General features: G+C 45.0%; 1 protein-coding gene and 1 long non-coding RNA gene across 4 annotated transcripts in view; one reads left to right on the top strand and one right to left on the bottom strand.

Moving 5' to 3' along the window:
• LOC139356921 (uncharacterized) overlaps nt 1-11,223 on the top strand; it is a 36,349-nt gene extending 25,126 nt beyond the window's left edge. Inside the window, exons 2-3 of the long non-coding RNA XR_011609457.1 lie at nt 6,774-6,903; nt 11,021-11,223. This is a non-coding gene — a long non-coding RNA (uncharacterized lncRNA). The remainder of the gene's footprint in view (nt 1-6,773; nt 6,904-11,020) is intronic.
• Nucleotides 1-14,412, bottom strand: part of LOC105484245 (TUB like protein 3) — a 55,028-nt gene that overhangs the window by 6,122 nt on the left and 34,494 nt on the right. For all 3 annotated transcript variants that reach the window (XM_071072365.1, XM_071072363.1, XM_071072364.1), the window contains 5 exons: nt 12,704-12,863; nt 11,217-11,354; nt 4,689-4,786; nt 3,779-3,982; nt 845-957 (listed from right to left, as the gene is read on the bottom strand). In XM_071072365.1, coding sequence (XP_070928466.1) covers nt 845-957; nt 3,779-3,982; nt 4,689-4,786; nt 11,217-11,354; nt 12,704-12,863 — 713 coding nt within the window. The remainder of the gene's footprint in view (nt 1-844; nt 958-3,778; nt 3,983-4,688; nt 4,787-11,216; nt 11,355-12,703; nt 12,864-14,412) is intronic.

The raw sequence follows: 14,412 nt of genomic DNA on the forward strand, positions 1-14,412 counted from the left end.
AATGGAAGCCTATTTTCCAAATGTCTAAATGTTCATCACTTTTTCAAAAATATCTCATTAAAGCAAGGAAGGAACTGAGATTTTCTTTTAACTTTTTATTTACTTGTTCATTCATCTGAGACAGGTTCTCGCTCTGTCACCCAGCTGGAGTGCAGTGGCAGGGATCATAGCTCACTGCAGCCTCAAACTCCCAGGCTCAAGCCATCCTCCCACCTTAGCCTCCTGGGTAGCTGGGGCTACAGGTGAGCACTGCCATGCCTGGCTAATTTTAAAAATTTTTGAAGAGATGTCTCAATGTGTTGCCCAGACTGGTCTCAAACTCCTGGCCTCAAGTGATCCTCCAACCTCAGCCTCCACAAATGCTGGGATTACAGGCCTAAGCAACCACACCACACTTATTTTTTTATTTTTCTGAGACAGACTCTCATTCTGTTACCCAGGTTGGGGTGCAGTGGTGCTGTCTTGGCTCATGGCAACCTCTGCCTCCTGGGTTCAAGCAATTCTCGTGCTTCAGCCTCCTGGGTAGCTGGAATTATAGGTACGTGCTACCACACCCAGCTGATTTTTGTATTTTTAGTAGAGAAGGGGTTTCTGCCATGTTGGCCAGGCTGGACTCTAACTCCTAACCTCAAGTGATCCACCCCCTTGGCCTCTCAAAGTGCTGGGATTACAGGTGTGAGCCACTGTACCCAACCTTTTTTGTTTTTCTTTTCTTTTTTTCTTTTTTTTTTTTTAAGATTACAACATCAATACATGCTAGTTGTAACCAAGATATGAACTGTTCTGCAACTATAGGAATAAGACTATCAGAAAGAATAGGACAGGGATCTAAGGTTGCTTTCACCTAAGCTTGCCGACATAACTTTCTCCTTCACGAGATAAATCAACTGGATCAGTGGAGATGAGGTAGTTGGCTGTTTTGCTCTTTTTCCGCTTTCTAGCTGCAAGAAGAAATATCTGGGAAAAGAAAAAGTGTCAGTCAAAAATGAAGTCGAGAGAACCCACCCCGCCCCTGGCCATGGCTGTCCTACCTATTCATTCAGCCAGTGTTCAGCAAGTCCCCAGCATATGTCTAAGCTGTTAATCTTTGGGTCTTCATCCCTTTTTCTAACTCTCTTATCAGAATTCACTATCAGGCTGGGTGCAGTGGCTCACCCCTGTAATCCCAGCACTTTGGGAGGCTGAGGTGGGAGGATCACAGGGTCAGGAGATCGAGACCATCCTGGCTAACCCGGTGAAACCCCGTCTCTACTAAAAATACAAAAAATTAGCCGGGCGCGGTGGGGGGAGCCTATAGTCCCAGCTACTCGGGAAGCTGAGGCAGGAGAATGGCATGAACCCAGGAGGCGGAGCTTGCAGTGAGCCCAGATCGTGCCACTGCACTCCAGCCTGGGCGACAGAGTGAGATTCTGTCTCAAAAAAAAAAAAAAAAAATTCACTAACAGGGTTTTCTTCCTGTACGGTTTTTCTAAATTTACTAGCTTGAGTCTCTACATAATTAGTTACAACTTCATCCCTAAAAACTTCCAGTTAAAAAAAAAAATCTCCAAAGCTGGGCCAGGTGGCATGAGCCTATAATCCCAGCTGCTTGGGAGGCTGAGGTAGAGGCATCACTGGAGTCCAGGAGTTCCAGGCCAGCCTGGGCAACCCTGCAGAATCCAATAAATAAATAACAATCAATGTTCATCCAATGCCATGATTAAGAGTCTTTCCAACTTTAGGAGAGACAGGATCCTGAATACCTTCCCATTCTTTACTGTGATGGCTTTCTTTCTTTCTTTTTTCTTTTTTTTTTTTTTTTTTTTGAGGCAGGGTCTCACTCTGTCACCCAGGCTACAGCGCAGTGGTGCAATCACAGCTCATTGCAACCCCTGCCTCCCAGGTTCAAGTGATTTTCCTGCCTCAGCCTCCCAAGTAGCTGGAACTACAGGTGCATGCCACCACTCCTGGCTAATTTTTTTATTTTTTGCTAGAGACAGGGTCTCCCCATGTTGGCCAAGCTGGTCTCGAGCTCCTGTCCTCAAGGGATCCACCCGCCTCAGCCTCCCAAAGTGCTGGGATTACAGGCGTGAGCCACTGCACCTGGCCTGTGATAGCTTTCTTAATGCCATGGGGACACAGACAAAGGAATGTCAACCACGTCTGGTGGAGCACATCAGGAAAGACTTTGATTAGGCAAAGGGCAAGAAAGGGCAAAAGGGAAGGCTCTCCAGGGAGGAAATACTCTTTTTTTTTTTGAGATGGAGTCTCGCTCTGTCGCCCAGGCTGGAGTGCTGTGGCCGGAGCTCAGCTCACTGCAAGCTCCGCCTCCTGGGTTTACGCCATTCTCCTGCCTCAGCCTCCCGAGTAGCTGGGACTACAGGTGCCCACCACCTTGCCTGGCTAGTTTTTTTTGTATTTTTTAGTAGAGACGGGGTTTCACCGGGTTAGCCAGGATGGTCTCGATCTCCTGACCCTGTGATCCGCCCGTCTTGGCCTCCCAAAGTGCTTGAGCCACCGCGCCCGGCCTCTTTTTTTCTATATTGCTGTTGTTGTTGTTTTTTTTTTGAGACGGAGTCTCGCTCTGTCACCCAGGCTGGAGTGCAGTGGCCGGATCTCAGCTCACTGCAAGCTTCGCCTCCCGGGTTTACGCCATTCTCCTGCCTCAGCCTCCCGAGTAGCTGGGACTACAGGCGCCCGCCACCTCACCCGGCTAGTTTTTTGTGTTTTTAGTAGAGACGGGGTTTCACTAGGTTAGCCAGGATGGTCTCGATCTCCTGACCTCGTGATCCGCCCGTCTCGGCCTCCCAAAGTGCTGGGATTACAGGCTTGAGCCACCGCACCCAGCCTCTTTTTTTCTATATTGCTGTTGTTTTAAACCACTGTGACTTCAATGGCATGAATACCATCCTATGCAGGCATCCTTCCTAAACTCTACTAGACCAGGACCGTAACAGGGAAGCAGGAGAGTGGCAGTGGCTAAGCAGGAAGACTTTAGAATTATGCAGAAACAGGTTTGAATTTGGCTCTGCCATCACTTAGTGCAATTTGGGGTAGGTAAGTCACTTCCTAAGCCCCAGTTAGTTACCTCATCTTTAAAACAGAGATGAGAAATCCTACCTAACAAGGTGGCTACAATGATTACAGGTGATAATACATATAAACATATATGCACATGGTTGGTCTGTTGTAAACACTCAATAAATGGTGGTTAGAACAATTAATACCTACTATCATTATCTCATTTCTAGGCTCTTAAAAGCATCTGTTAAGACCTGGTATTAATACAAAATTAATAAGGTTCGTCGGCACATATTAAATTGGCTCAAACTTATAAAATAAATTAGAATTTCTAGGGTGAGAAACAAGACATTTAACTTGTATGTCCTTCGTATTTCTAATTCATCCTATTCCCCAAAACTCACTCTCCTTCCACAATGTCATGTTTTATCATTAAAAAAAAAAAAAAAAAAAGAACAGTAGCATCTAAAAACTAAATCATGGGAGACAGGTGAAAACTTACATTACAAAATACCTGTAAAATTACATTAAGAAATACCTGCCCATTTTCCCACATTGTGGATCAAGCTCTTATTTGTGGGAGGGTAGAGCTTGCTGCCTATTAGACCATGAGCTCTTTGCAGAAAATGAGAACACAGCATCTGGGGACTGAAAGATACAATCTACTTCTAGCTGGCTTGGTCTAATACCAGAGTTAGTTCCCTAAGGCCCATCAACAATCTATTCCCACAACATTCTTCTCTCTCTCAAGAGTTTTCTTAGAAATCAATTCTCATACCTTCTGATTTTCTTCTTTCTCCAAGTACATATAGTAGGTGGGGAAGAGGCCCCGATCCATTCCCTTTTTATCCCGGATTATCTGACATCTTACTGTGACACCTTGAGGGGCAGGACTATACACAAAGTCCTCCAGGTCGTCTATGTCTCCCAGGAGGTTATCAGCTGGTTGGGCTGCAGTAGCAGAACAGGAAGTGCCTGTATCCTGAAAGGACAGCCATACATGAGCAACAAGAGGCCAGGACTCAAAATCTGATTCTCTTTGAGAAGCACTTAGTGGACAAAGCAACTTAGTAATTTACCCCTGTGTCTTCAGTCTTCTGACAGAATAAGGAAAACTGAAAAGTTAAATAAGGATATGAATATTAAGAGTAATGAAGAGCTAAGTATGCAAATGGGACAAAGCCTCACAATAGCTGACCTGAGATAGAAAAAATTAGATCATAAGCTAAATTTGAGCTTAAACTTCTGAAGGAACCCTCATTCACTAATGGTATTTAAATACTGAAGATATGTTTGAGGGCTGGGAACAGTGGCTCACACCTGTAATCCCAGCACTTTGGGAGGCCGAGGCGGGCGGATCACAAGCTCAGGAGATTGAGACCATCCTGGCTAACACGGTGAAACCTGTCTCTACTAAAAATACAAAAAATTAGCCGGGCGTGGTGGCGGCGCCTGTAGTCCCAGCTACTCAGGAGGCTGAGGCAGGAGAATGGCGTGAACCCGGGAGGCGGAGTTTGCAGTGAGCCAAGATCATGCCACAGCACTTCCAGCCTGGGTGACAGAGTGAGACTCTGTCTCAAAAATAAATAAATAAATAAATACATACATACACACACACACACATACTGAAGATATGTTTGAGAAAGAGTCAAGTTAGCTCTAACGGAAGAAGTTTCAGAACTACATACAGTTGAATTCTGGCTGGATGCAGAATTTGGTCTTTCTAAACATGCTGACTGGGATCTTCCATCAGTCTCCTCATCGAAGTTCACGCTTTCAGAGATATCTAGCAGAAAAGGAAGAACTGTTAGCACTGCCAACACTGGTTTAAAAAAGGTCTTTGAAACAAAGATAGTTTTAATTTTTTTTTCTTAAAACCTTCCTAACTATTGTGACCCTAAACACAACTATTTTGTCCAAATACATAAAACAGGCAAATTCATAGAGACAGAAAGTAGAATAGAGGTTACTAGGGGCTGGGGGCAGGGGAGAATGAGGAATTATCTTGAATGGGTGTGAAGTCTCTGGGAAGATGAAAAAGTTCTGAAGATGGTAGTAGTGGTTGCATAACATTGCTAATGTACTTAATGTCACTGAATCTCACACTTTAAAATGATTAAACTTGTAAATTTTAGTCAGGGCAGGCTGGGTACGGTGGCTCACACCTGTAATCCCAGCACTTTGGGGGGCCGAGGCGGGCAGATGACGAGGTCAGGAGATTGAGACCATCCAGCTAACATGGTGAAGCTCCGTCTCTACTAAAAATACAAAAAATTAGCTGGGCATGGTGGTGGGCACCTGTAGTCCCAGCTACTCGGGAGGCTGAGGCAGGAGAATCGCTTGAAACTGGGAGGCAGAGCTTGCAGGGGGCGAGATTGCACCACTGCACTCCAGCCTGGGCAACAGAGTGAGACTGTCTCAAAAAAAAAAAAAAAAAAAAGAAAATTTAGGCAGGGCACAGTGGCTCATGGCTGTACTCCTAGCACTTTGGGAGGCTGAGGCAGAAGGATTGCTTGAGGCCACGAGTTTGAGATCTGTCTCTATAAAAAGTTTTTTTTTTTAAAATTAGCCAGGCATGATGGTACCTGTGTGTCTGTAATCCTAGCTAGCTGAGGTGGGTGGATCACTTAAGCCCAGGATTTTGAGGCTAAAGTGAGCTATGCACCCCCGCCTAGGTGACAGAATGACACCTGAACTCTTTTAAAAAAAAAAAGTGTACTTTTTGTTATTTGGAAGGGAAGGGAAGGCTTCAGTAAAAACAGGAAAACTTGCTAGACATTCTAAAAAGAGCTGTAGCACTAATAAATTATTATTATTATTATTATTATTAAGATGGAGTCTCACTCTGTCGCTCAGGCTGGAGTGCAGTGGCACGATCTCGGCTCACTGCAACCTCCATCCCTCGGGTTCAAGCGATTCTCTTGTCTCAGCCTCCCCGGTAGCTGGGATTACAGGTGTGCGCCACCAAGCCCAGCTAATTTTTTTGTATTTTTAGTAGAGACGGGGTTTCACCATGTTGGCCAGACTGGTCAAACTGACCTCAGGTGAGCTGCCCGCCTCGGCCTTTCAAAGTGTTGGGATAATAGGTGCAAGCCACCATGCCAGGCTAACACTGGTAACTTTTATGTTACAATGCATGTTTTACCACAATCAAAAAAAAATCCAATGATGCATTGTTCTCTACAGCAGTTTTATTCCCCCTAGCATTTTCTTTTATATTTTTTTCTGAGATGGAGTTTTGCTCTCGTTGCCCAGGCTGGGCGCAATCTCGGCTCACCGCAACCTCAGCCTCCCGGGTTCAAGCGATTTTCCTGCCTCAGCCTCTTGAGTAGCTGGGACTACAGGCGCCCACCACCACATCTGGCTAATTTTGTATTTTTAGTAGAGACGGGGTTTCTCCATGTTGGTCAGGCTGGCCTTGAACTCCCAACCTCAGCCTCAGCCTCCCAAGTAGCTGGAATTACAGGTGCCCACCACCACACCCGGCTAATTTTTTTTGTATTTTTAGTGGAGACGGGGTTTCACCATGTTGGCCAGGCTGGTCTCGAACTCCTGACGTCAGGTGATCTGCCTGCCTCTGCCTCCCAAAGTGCTGGGATTACAGGCGTGAGCCACCGTGCCTGGCCTATTGTGTACTTGAAATGGAAGAGGTGTATGGTCTGTAATTTATATCTCAAAAGAGCTGTTACTTAAAAAATTATTTGCTTTGCAAAGGACATTTTTTCCTTCTGCTCTCTAAAATATTAACTTATTATTATTATTTTTCAAGACAGGGTTTCACTCTGCTGCCCAGGTGGGAGTGCAGTGGCCAAATCACAGCCACTCACTGCAGCCTCAACTTCCTGGGCTCACGTGATCCTCCCACCTCAGCCTCCTGAGTACCTGGGACTACACCATATCCAGGTAATTTTCTGTAGAGATGGGGTTTCACCAACTTGCCCAGACTGATCTCAAACTCTTGGGCTCAAGCAATCCGCCCACCTCAGCTTCCCAAAGTGCTGAGATTACAGGCATGAGCCACGACACCTGGTACCCCCCCTTTTTATTGGTAGCAAAAAGGCAGAAAACTCCTGAGATACCACTATCGTATGGATATCTTCACCTATTACTATGTTTTCAGATGCCATTTTTATACCAAGAACTCAGTTCACATGAATCTGTCTTGAGAGATCAAAGATCTCTCTGAAAGTTTCAAGACAAGCAAATTGGAGCCACTTATACGGGCACCATCTGCCAAACTGACGCTTCTTAGAATTCAATCAAAACAGCACTTAATGGGTTTTATAGTCAAGATGCAACCTGTTGAGACATGAAAAGGCATTAATTCATCTGGCACTGAAAGGCCAGTTCTGAGAAAGAACACAGCCACTTCACAGAGCAGTGCAAAAGCAGACAATGTGGTATTTACAGTCAGGGATAAAGAACTAGACTAAGAATCAGAAAATCTAAATCTGCCACTTTTCAGCTAGTTGACTCAAGGTAAGTAATTTAGCTTTGGTTAAATAGAAAATCATTTTTGCTCTGACTCATTCTATCTGTCCAACCCACATCTTTTACTTTCTTTTGTTGTAAAAATAGTGGTAGTAAAATAATAGGAAAGTACCATGGTCACCTTCATGTTAAAGACAGGAGAACTGAGGCAGAGAAAAGTGAAGTTGTATGCTCTTCTTCCCAGCCAGAAGTGGCAGAATAGAAATTCAAAACCAAGCAAGCTGGCCCAAGAGCTGTGCTCAAATCCATGTCACCAAATTGCCTTTCCTACACCATGCACTCCGGTCACCTGGCCCCGTTTGCACAGACATCTCATGTTTTTACACCTAGCCTTTGCTCATGCGATTTCTTCTGCCCAAGTTTGCTTCCTAACTAGCAGTATGACCTATGACACATTACTTAGCCACTCTAATAACTTTTTTTTTTTGAGATGGAGTCTTGCTCTGTCGCCAGGCTGGAGTGCAGTGGCGCAATCTCTGCTCACTGCAACCTCTGACTCCCTGGTTCAAGCGATTCTCTTGCCTCAGCCTCCTGAGTAGCTGGGACTACAGGCATGTGCCACCATGCCCAGCTAATTTTTGTATTTTTAGTAGAGACAGGGTTTCACCATGTTGGCCAGGGTAGTCTCAATCTCCTGACCTCGTGATCCACCTGTCTTGGCCTCCTTTTTTTTTTTTTGAGACGGAGTCTCGCTCTGTCACCCAGGCTGGAGTGCAGTGGCGCGATCTCAGCTCACTGAAAGCTCCGCCTCCCGGGTTCACGCCATTCTCCTGCCTCAGCCTCCCAAGTAGCTGGGACTACAGGGCCCCACCACCATGCCCAGCTAAATTTTTTTTTTTTTTGAGATGGAGTCTTGCTCTGTCGCCCAGGCTGGAGTGCAGTGGCCAGATCTCAGCTCACTGTAAGCTCTGCCTCCCAGGTTTACGCCATTCTCCTGCCTCAGCCTCCCGAGTAGCTGGGACTACAGGCGCCCGCCACCTCGCCCGGCTAGTTTTTTGTATTTTTTAGTAGAGACAGGGTTTCACCGGGTTAGCCAGGATGGTCTCGATCTCCTGACCTCGTGATCCGCCCGTCTCGGCCTCCCAAAGTGCTGGGATTACAGGCTTGAGCCACCCCGCCCGGCCCCAGCTAAATTTTTATATCTTTAGTAGAGACGGGGTTTCACTGTGTTAGCCAGGATGGTCTCAATCTCCTGACCTCGTGATCTGCCCGCCTCGGTCTCCCAAAGTGCTGGGATTACAGGCATAAGCCACAGCACCCAGCCCTATCTTTTTTTTTTTAATTAATTTTTATTTATTTTTTTTTGAGACAGGGTCTCACTCTACACACAGGCAGCAACACAATCCTGGCTCACTGTAGTCTCAAACTCTGAGGCTCAAGCAATCCTCCCACCTCAGTCTCCCAAAGTGCTGGGGTTATAAGCATGAGCTGCTCCGCCCAACCCAATTTTTTTTTTTTTAAATTTTTAGAGACATGGTTTTATTCTGTCACCCAGGCTGGAGTGCTGTGGCATGATCATAGCTCACTGCATCCTCAATCAGCTGGGCTCGAGCAATCCTCCCAGCACAATCTCTTAAGTAGCTGCAACTACCATCACAGCCAGCTAATTAAAAAAAAATTTTTGTTAGACACTGGGTCTTGCTATGTTGCCCTGGCTGGTCCTGAACACCTAACTTCAAGCAATCCTCCCACCTCAGCCTCTTTAAGTGCTGGGATTACAGGTATGAGCCACCAGGCCCAGCCTTCTATTACTCCCTAAAGTCCCAATTCCTGATGTGGTCTATTAGGTCCCACGTAATTAGAGCCTACCTCCCTGTCCTGGCTCACCTCTCTACATCCCCCTTCCTACTCTATGACCACACGCCCTGAGCTGCTGCCATTATGAACTGGCCAGCACCTCTTCCTGAATCAGGCACTAGCTCAAACATCACTTTCTCTGGGAAGGCTCCCAAGCCTCCGAGTGGAGTGAGGCGTCGGGCTCTCTCAGCACCTTGATTTTCTTTTCTTTTTTTTTTTTTTTTTTTGAGTCGGAGTCTCGCTCTGTCGCCCAGGCTGGAGTGCAGTGGCCGGATCTCAGCTCACTGCAAGCTCCGCCTCCTGGGTCTACACCATTCTCCTGCCTCAGCCTCCCGAGTAGCTGGGACTACAGGCGCCCGCCACCTCGCCCGGCTAGTTTTTTGTATTTTTTTTTTTTGGTAGAGACGGGGTTTCACCGTGTTAGCCAGGCTGGTCTCGATCTCCTGACCTCGTGATCCGCCCGTCTCGGCCTCCCAAAGTGCTGGGATTACAGGCTTGAGCCACCGCGCCCGGCCAGCACCTTGATTTTCTAGCTGTAGCCTATTTAAGTGCATGAAGCTTCAATTAGAATAAGCACTCCATGAGGGCAAGAACCATGCTTACTCACGTATCCTAAGTACCTAGAATGTTGCCTGAGATATGGTATGTACTTTACTTTTTTTTTTTTGGTTGAGATAGGGTCCTGCTCTGTAACCAGGCTGAAGTACAGTGGCGCAATCTCGAGCTCAGTGCAACCTCCGCTGCCCAGGCTCAAGCCATCCTCCTGCCTCAGCCCCGCAAGTAGCTGGGATTACAGGTGTGCACCACTGCACCCAGCCAATTTTTTTTTTTTTTTTTTTTTTTGGCATTTTTTGTAGAGACAAGGTTTCTCCATGTTGCTCAGGCTGGTCTTGAACCCTTGGACTCAAGTGATCTGCCCGCCTCAGCCTCCCAAAGTGTTAGGATTATAGGCATGAGCCACCATGCCTGGACTCAAAACATACTTTCTTTTCCTTTCTTTTTTTTGAGAAGTTTCACTCTTGTTGCCCAGGCTGGAGTGCAATGGCGCAATCTTGGTTCACTGCAACCTCCGCCTCCGAAGTTCAAGTGATTCTCCTGCCTCAGCCTCCCGAGTAGCTGGGATTACAGGCACCCACCACCATGCTTGGCTAATTTTTTTATATTTTTAGTAGAGACGGGGTTTCACCATGTGCTGGTCTCAAACTCTTGACCTTCAGGTGATCCACCCACCTTGGCGTCCCAAAGTGCTGGGATTACAGGCGTGAGCCACTGCGCCTGGCCACAACATACTTTCTAAATAAGTGAATATACGAATTTGTTTAAACGTTCATTTATTATGCCATTCCGTGGTATATGAATCTCCTGATTCATATATCTCAGGACCTAGAAATGTTTGCCTAATGCAAAGAAGGTACCCAATAGATATTCATTATTGGGCTTCAGTTTTCTCATCTGAAAAGGGGATGCTTAATCCCTTCTCATTATAAAATTATTTTTCTAAAAAGGAAAGACTACAAGGGACCTTTGAAATGTATGGGAATATTTATGGAAATGAGAGCTCCAACTAGAAGAAAGGCTATCAATCATCACCAACTATGAAACGGAGGTGGAGTAGAGGGCTGAGTGACAACTCTGTCAGAAGGAGACGGTGGGAACCGAAAATAGTCAAAAAGAGAGAAACAGTCATCTATGGTAGCTAGTAGTTTAGATTTAATTATCTTCTTTTTCTCAGGCAATAGTATAAATACTACCATTGCTGACAATTACCAACATTCAGATGTAAAAGATGCTTAATACTGTCACCCCCGTGAGGCCCTAAGCCGTGAGTAATTTGGAGTCATGTGGATTGTTAACCACAATGAAAAGAAAGGAAAAGATGACAAATGAGTAAGAAGACAAATTGCCTTAAAATCTTTGCCAGTCCTCACCATGCTTCTGGAGACTCTCCTGAAGTCCTGGCTTGGAAGCCGTGCCCACGCTGTTTTCATCTTCTTCCAAAGCAGGGGAGCTTACTGACGGAGTGCGAACCTCATCTGGTTTCAGGACAGCAGCTGGACCATCAATACCTAGGGGACAAAATAAAATGAATTTTAAAAAAGGAGCAAAGTATTATTCACTATTTAGTTGGGTGGGTTTGGCATATGTGATCAGAATTAAGAACTACCGAATCACTTTATCTCCCCTCCTTTCTTAACATCCATAAGAACATGTGTTAAGAGAGTAGGTCAGAACTGGTGTTTTTTCTCTGAGACAGGATCTCACTCTGTCGCCCAGGCTGGAGAGCAGTGGTGTAATCACAGCTCACTGTAGCCTCGACTTCCTAGGCTCAAATGATCCTCCCACTTCAGTCCCCCAAGTAGCTGGGACTACAGGTGTGTGCTACTACGCCTGGCTAATTTTTAATTTTTTCGTAGAGATGGAATTTTGTTATGTTGCCCAGGCTAGTTTCAAACACCTGGCCTTAAGCGATCCACCTGCCTGGTCTCCCAAAGTGCTGGGATCAGAGGCATAAGCCACCATGCCCAGCCTGGTGTTCATTTTATTAACATGCTCTGTTACTAAAGTAATATGTACTTGTACTTTAGTAACTGAAGTTATATGTACTTCAGAAACTTAAGAATGAGACCAAGAAAACAAAGTAGGTCCTCCATAGTACAGATCCTGTCCAAGCCAATAGCTCAGGTGGCTTGATTTAGAGGAACTTACAATCTTATTCTTCCTCCACCCCTTACCATCTCAGATGGTCCTTTGAACTATCTATTGGAAGAATGGATGCTCTCTACCTATTCTTGGCTTCATGATTCACCTCTGCCATGATTTAACAATCAAAAACTCCTCAAATAGGTCATTCTAAACTATTCATCTGGCATCTAGAAAACAACAGTTCTTGCCGGGCACGGTGGCTCAAGACTGTAATCCCAGCACTTTGGGAGGCCGAGGCAGGTGGATCACCTGGGTCAGGAGTTCTAGACAAGCCTGGCCAACATGGTAAAACCCCGTCTCTACTAAAAATACAAAAAAATTAGCCGGGCGTGGTGGCAGGCGCCTGTAAACCCAGCTACTCAGGAGGTTGAGGCAGGAGAATCACTTGAACCCAGGAGAAGGAGGTTGGCAGTGAGCCAAGATCTTGCCTTTGCACTCCAGCCTGGGCAACGAAACCAAAACTCCGTCTCAAAAAAAAGAAAAAAGAAAAGAAAACAACAGTTCTAAAATGGACACAAACCTTAAGGCATCTTGCACTGATTATATTGCTTTTATTCTCCTCAAAGACCCCAAATGTGTTTATAAAGATTTGTGAAGGTACCTAGTAATGGTGCTAATAATATTGTCCCTTTGGTCCGTCTGAGAATCCTCCTGCCTGCTAGGTTTGTGAAAACTGTACCCCAGCAGGAAGTGATGCTGCCTAAATACACACCATGTAAGATGACATTGCTGTGGGGAGTATGACAGTTCACCAAGGGAGTCTGCTCGTCACTGGCCCTTGGCTTCGCCCGCCGTAGCCTGGCTTCTGGATTGGGCTGCACCATAAACGGCTCAAGGCGCTTTTTCCTCTGCCTCTTCTCAAGTAGTAGCCTCTGGGAAAAAAGCGATATGATAGCCAGCAAGTAGAGTTTTGACATGACCTAGCCACTTCCAACATTTAGTTTGTTTTTCACTGATCCTCACAAAACATCTTGTAAATTATTATTTCCCCGTTTAAGAAATGGGAAAACTGAGGCACAGAGAGGAGTAAGGATTCAATCATTTCATTTAATAAATACTTTTGAACACCTAACACCTATAAAGATCTATTTAAAATCACATGATGCATTTTTTTTCTTTTTTTTTGAGACAGAGTCTCACTTGGTTGCCCAGGCTGAGTGCAGTGGCACTATCACAGCTCACTGCAGCCTCGACCTCCAAGGTGCGCCCGATCTTTCTGGCTCACCCTCCTGAATAGCTGGGACTACAGGTGTGTGCTACCGCGCCCAGCTAATTTTTGTATTTTTGTAGAGACAGGATTTCCCCATAATGCCCAGGCTGGTCTCAAACTCCTGAGCTCAAGCAGTCTGGTGCCTTGGCCTCCCAAAGTGTTGGGATTACAGGTGTGAGCCACTGCACCTGCCCCACACAATGCATTTCCAACCAAGTCTACTAAAGATGTATGGGAATCATCACAGCATTATCACAATGTGATTACAAGCTCAAAACATACAAACACACATGCACGGGGGGAAGATGGAGGAACAGAGCAAGGGGGGTTTCTTCAGGTGCTAGACTATGGCATGATTATTTTCTCTTTTCTAGTTTTTTTTTTTTTTCCAAAGTTTTCTCACTTTTGTAAATGGAAGAAAAAAACTTTATTATTCTCTAAAACTCAAATTATTTCCATGTTCTAATTAGTCAAAGAGCAGTAAGTTTGGCATTCTTATTTATCTTATATAATATTAGAAATCAAATTTGGATCAAGGGTGAGAAGAAAAAAATGGCAGTTGGAACATACCAAATACAAAGCAGTCAACTCTGAATAAAAGCAAGATAAAGACTATGGTAGCAAGAAAAGTCAGGAAAAACGGATGACAGACCCTGAGAATAAAAAACCAACGAAATGGAGAGTACTAGCACATAGTACTAGTACCTTTTGGCAAATAAGGGCTTATAATATATAGCAATTATTATGGATCTGGGATAACTCAGAATAGGAAACATGTGAAGCCCCATGCTAAAAAAATAAAGACATGATTAAAAAACAAAGATATTATAACCCACTTACTACTGTTTTTCAGGCAAAAGAAGCCATCTGTTTACTTTTTTCCATTGATACTGTTTCTAAAAAGTGCCTCCAGGAAGAAGAGTCACTCCAAGGGGCGAGACTATCAAAAAAGGAAGTGTGTTTTTCCTGAACTGGCCTGATGAGAGCACACTGATTAATTCAATAGCTCGTGTACAGAGGGAAAAGACTGGGGAGTTAAGATAACGTGCCAATACGGAATATACCATCAAGAATGAATAGGTGTTAGAGCAAGGACTAACCTATGTTTGGAGATTATTTTGAGATTTCATGAACTACCATGAATAGAAGGACCTTAACCCAGGAACACTAAATACACAGGAGGCTATGATGACTTCCGCCAAATGGAATTG

Source organism: Macaca nemestrina, chromosome 10 (assembly GCF_043159975.1).
Source record: "Macaca nemestrina isolate mMacNem1 chromosome 10, mMacNem.hap1, whole genome shotgun sequence".
Lineage (NCBI taxonomy): Eukaryota > Metazoa > Chordata > Mammalia > Primates > Cercopithecidae > Macaca > Macaca nemestrina.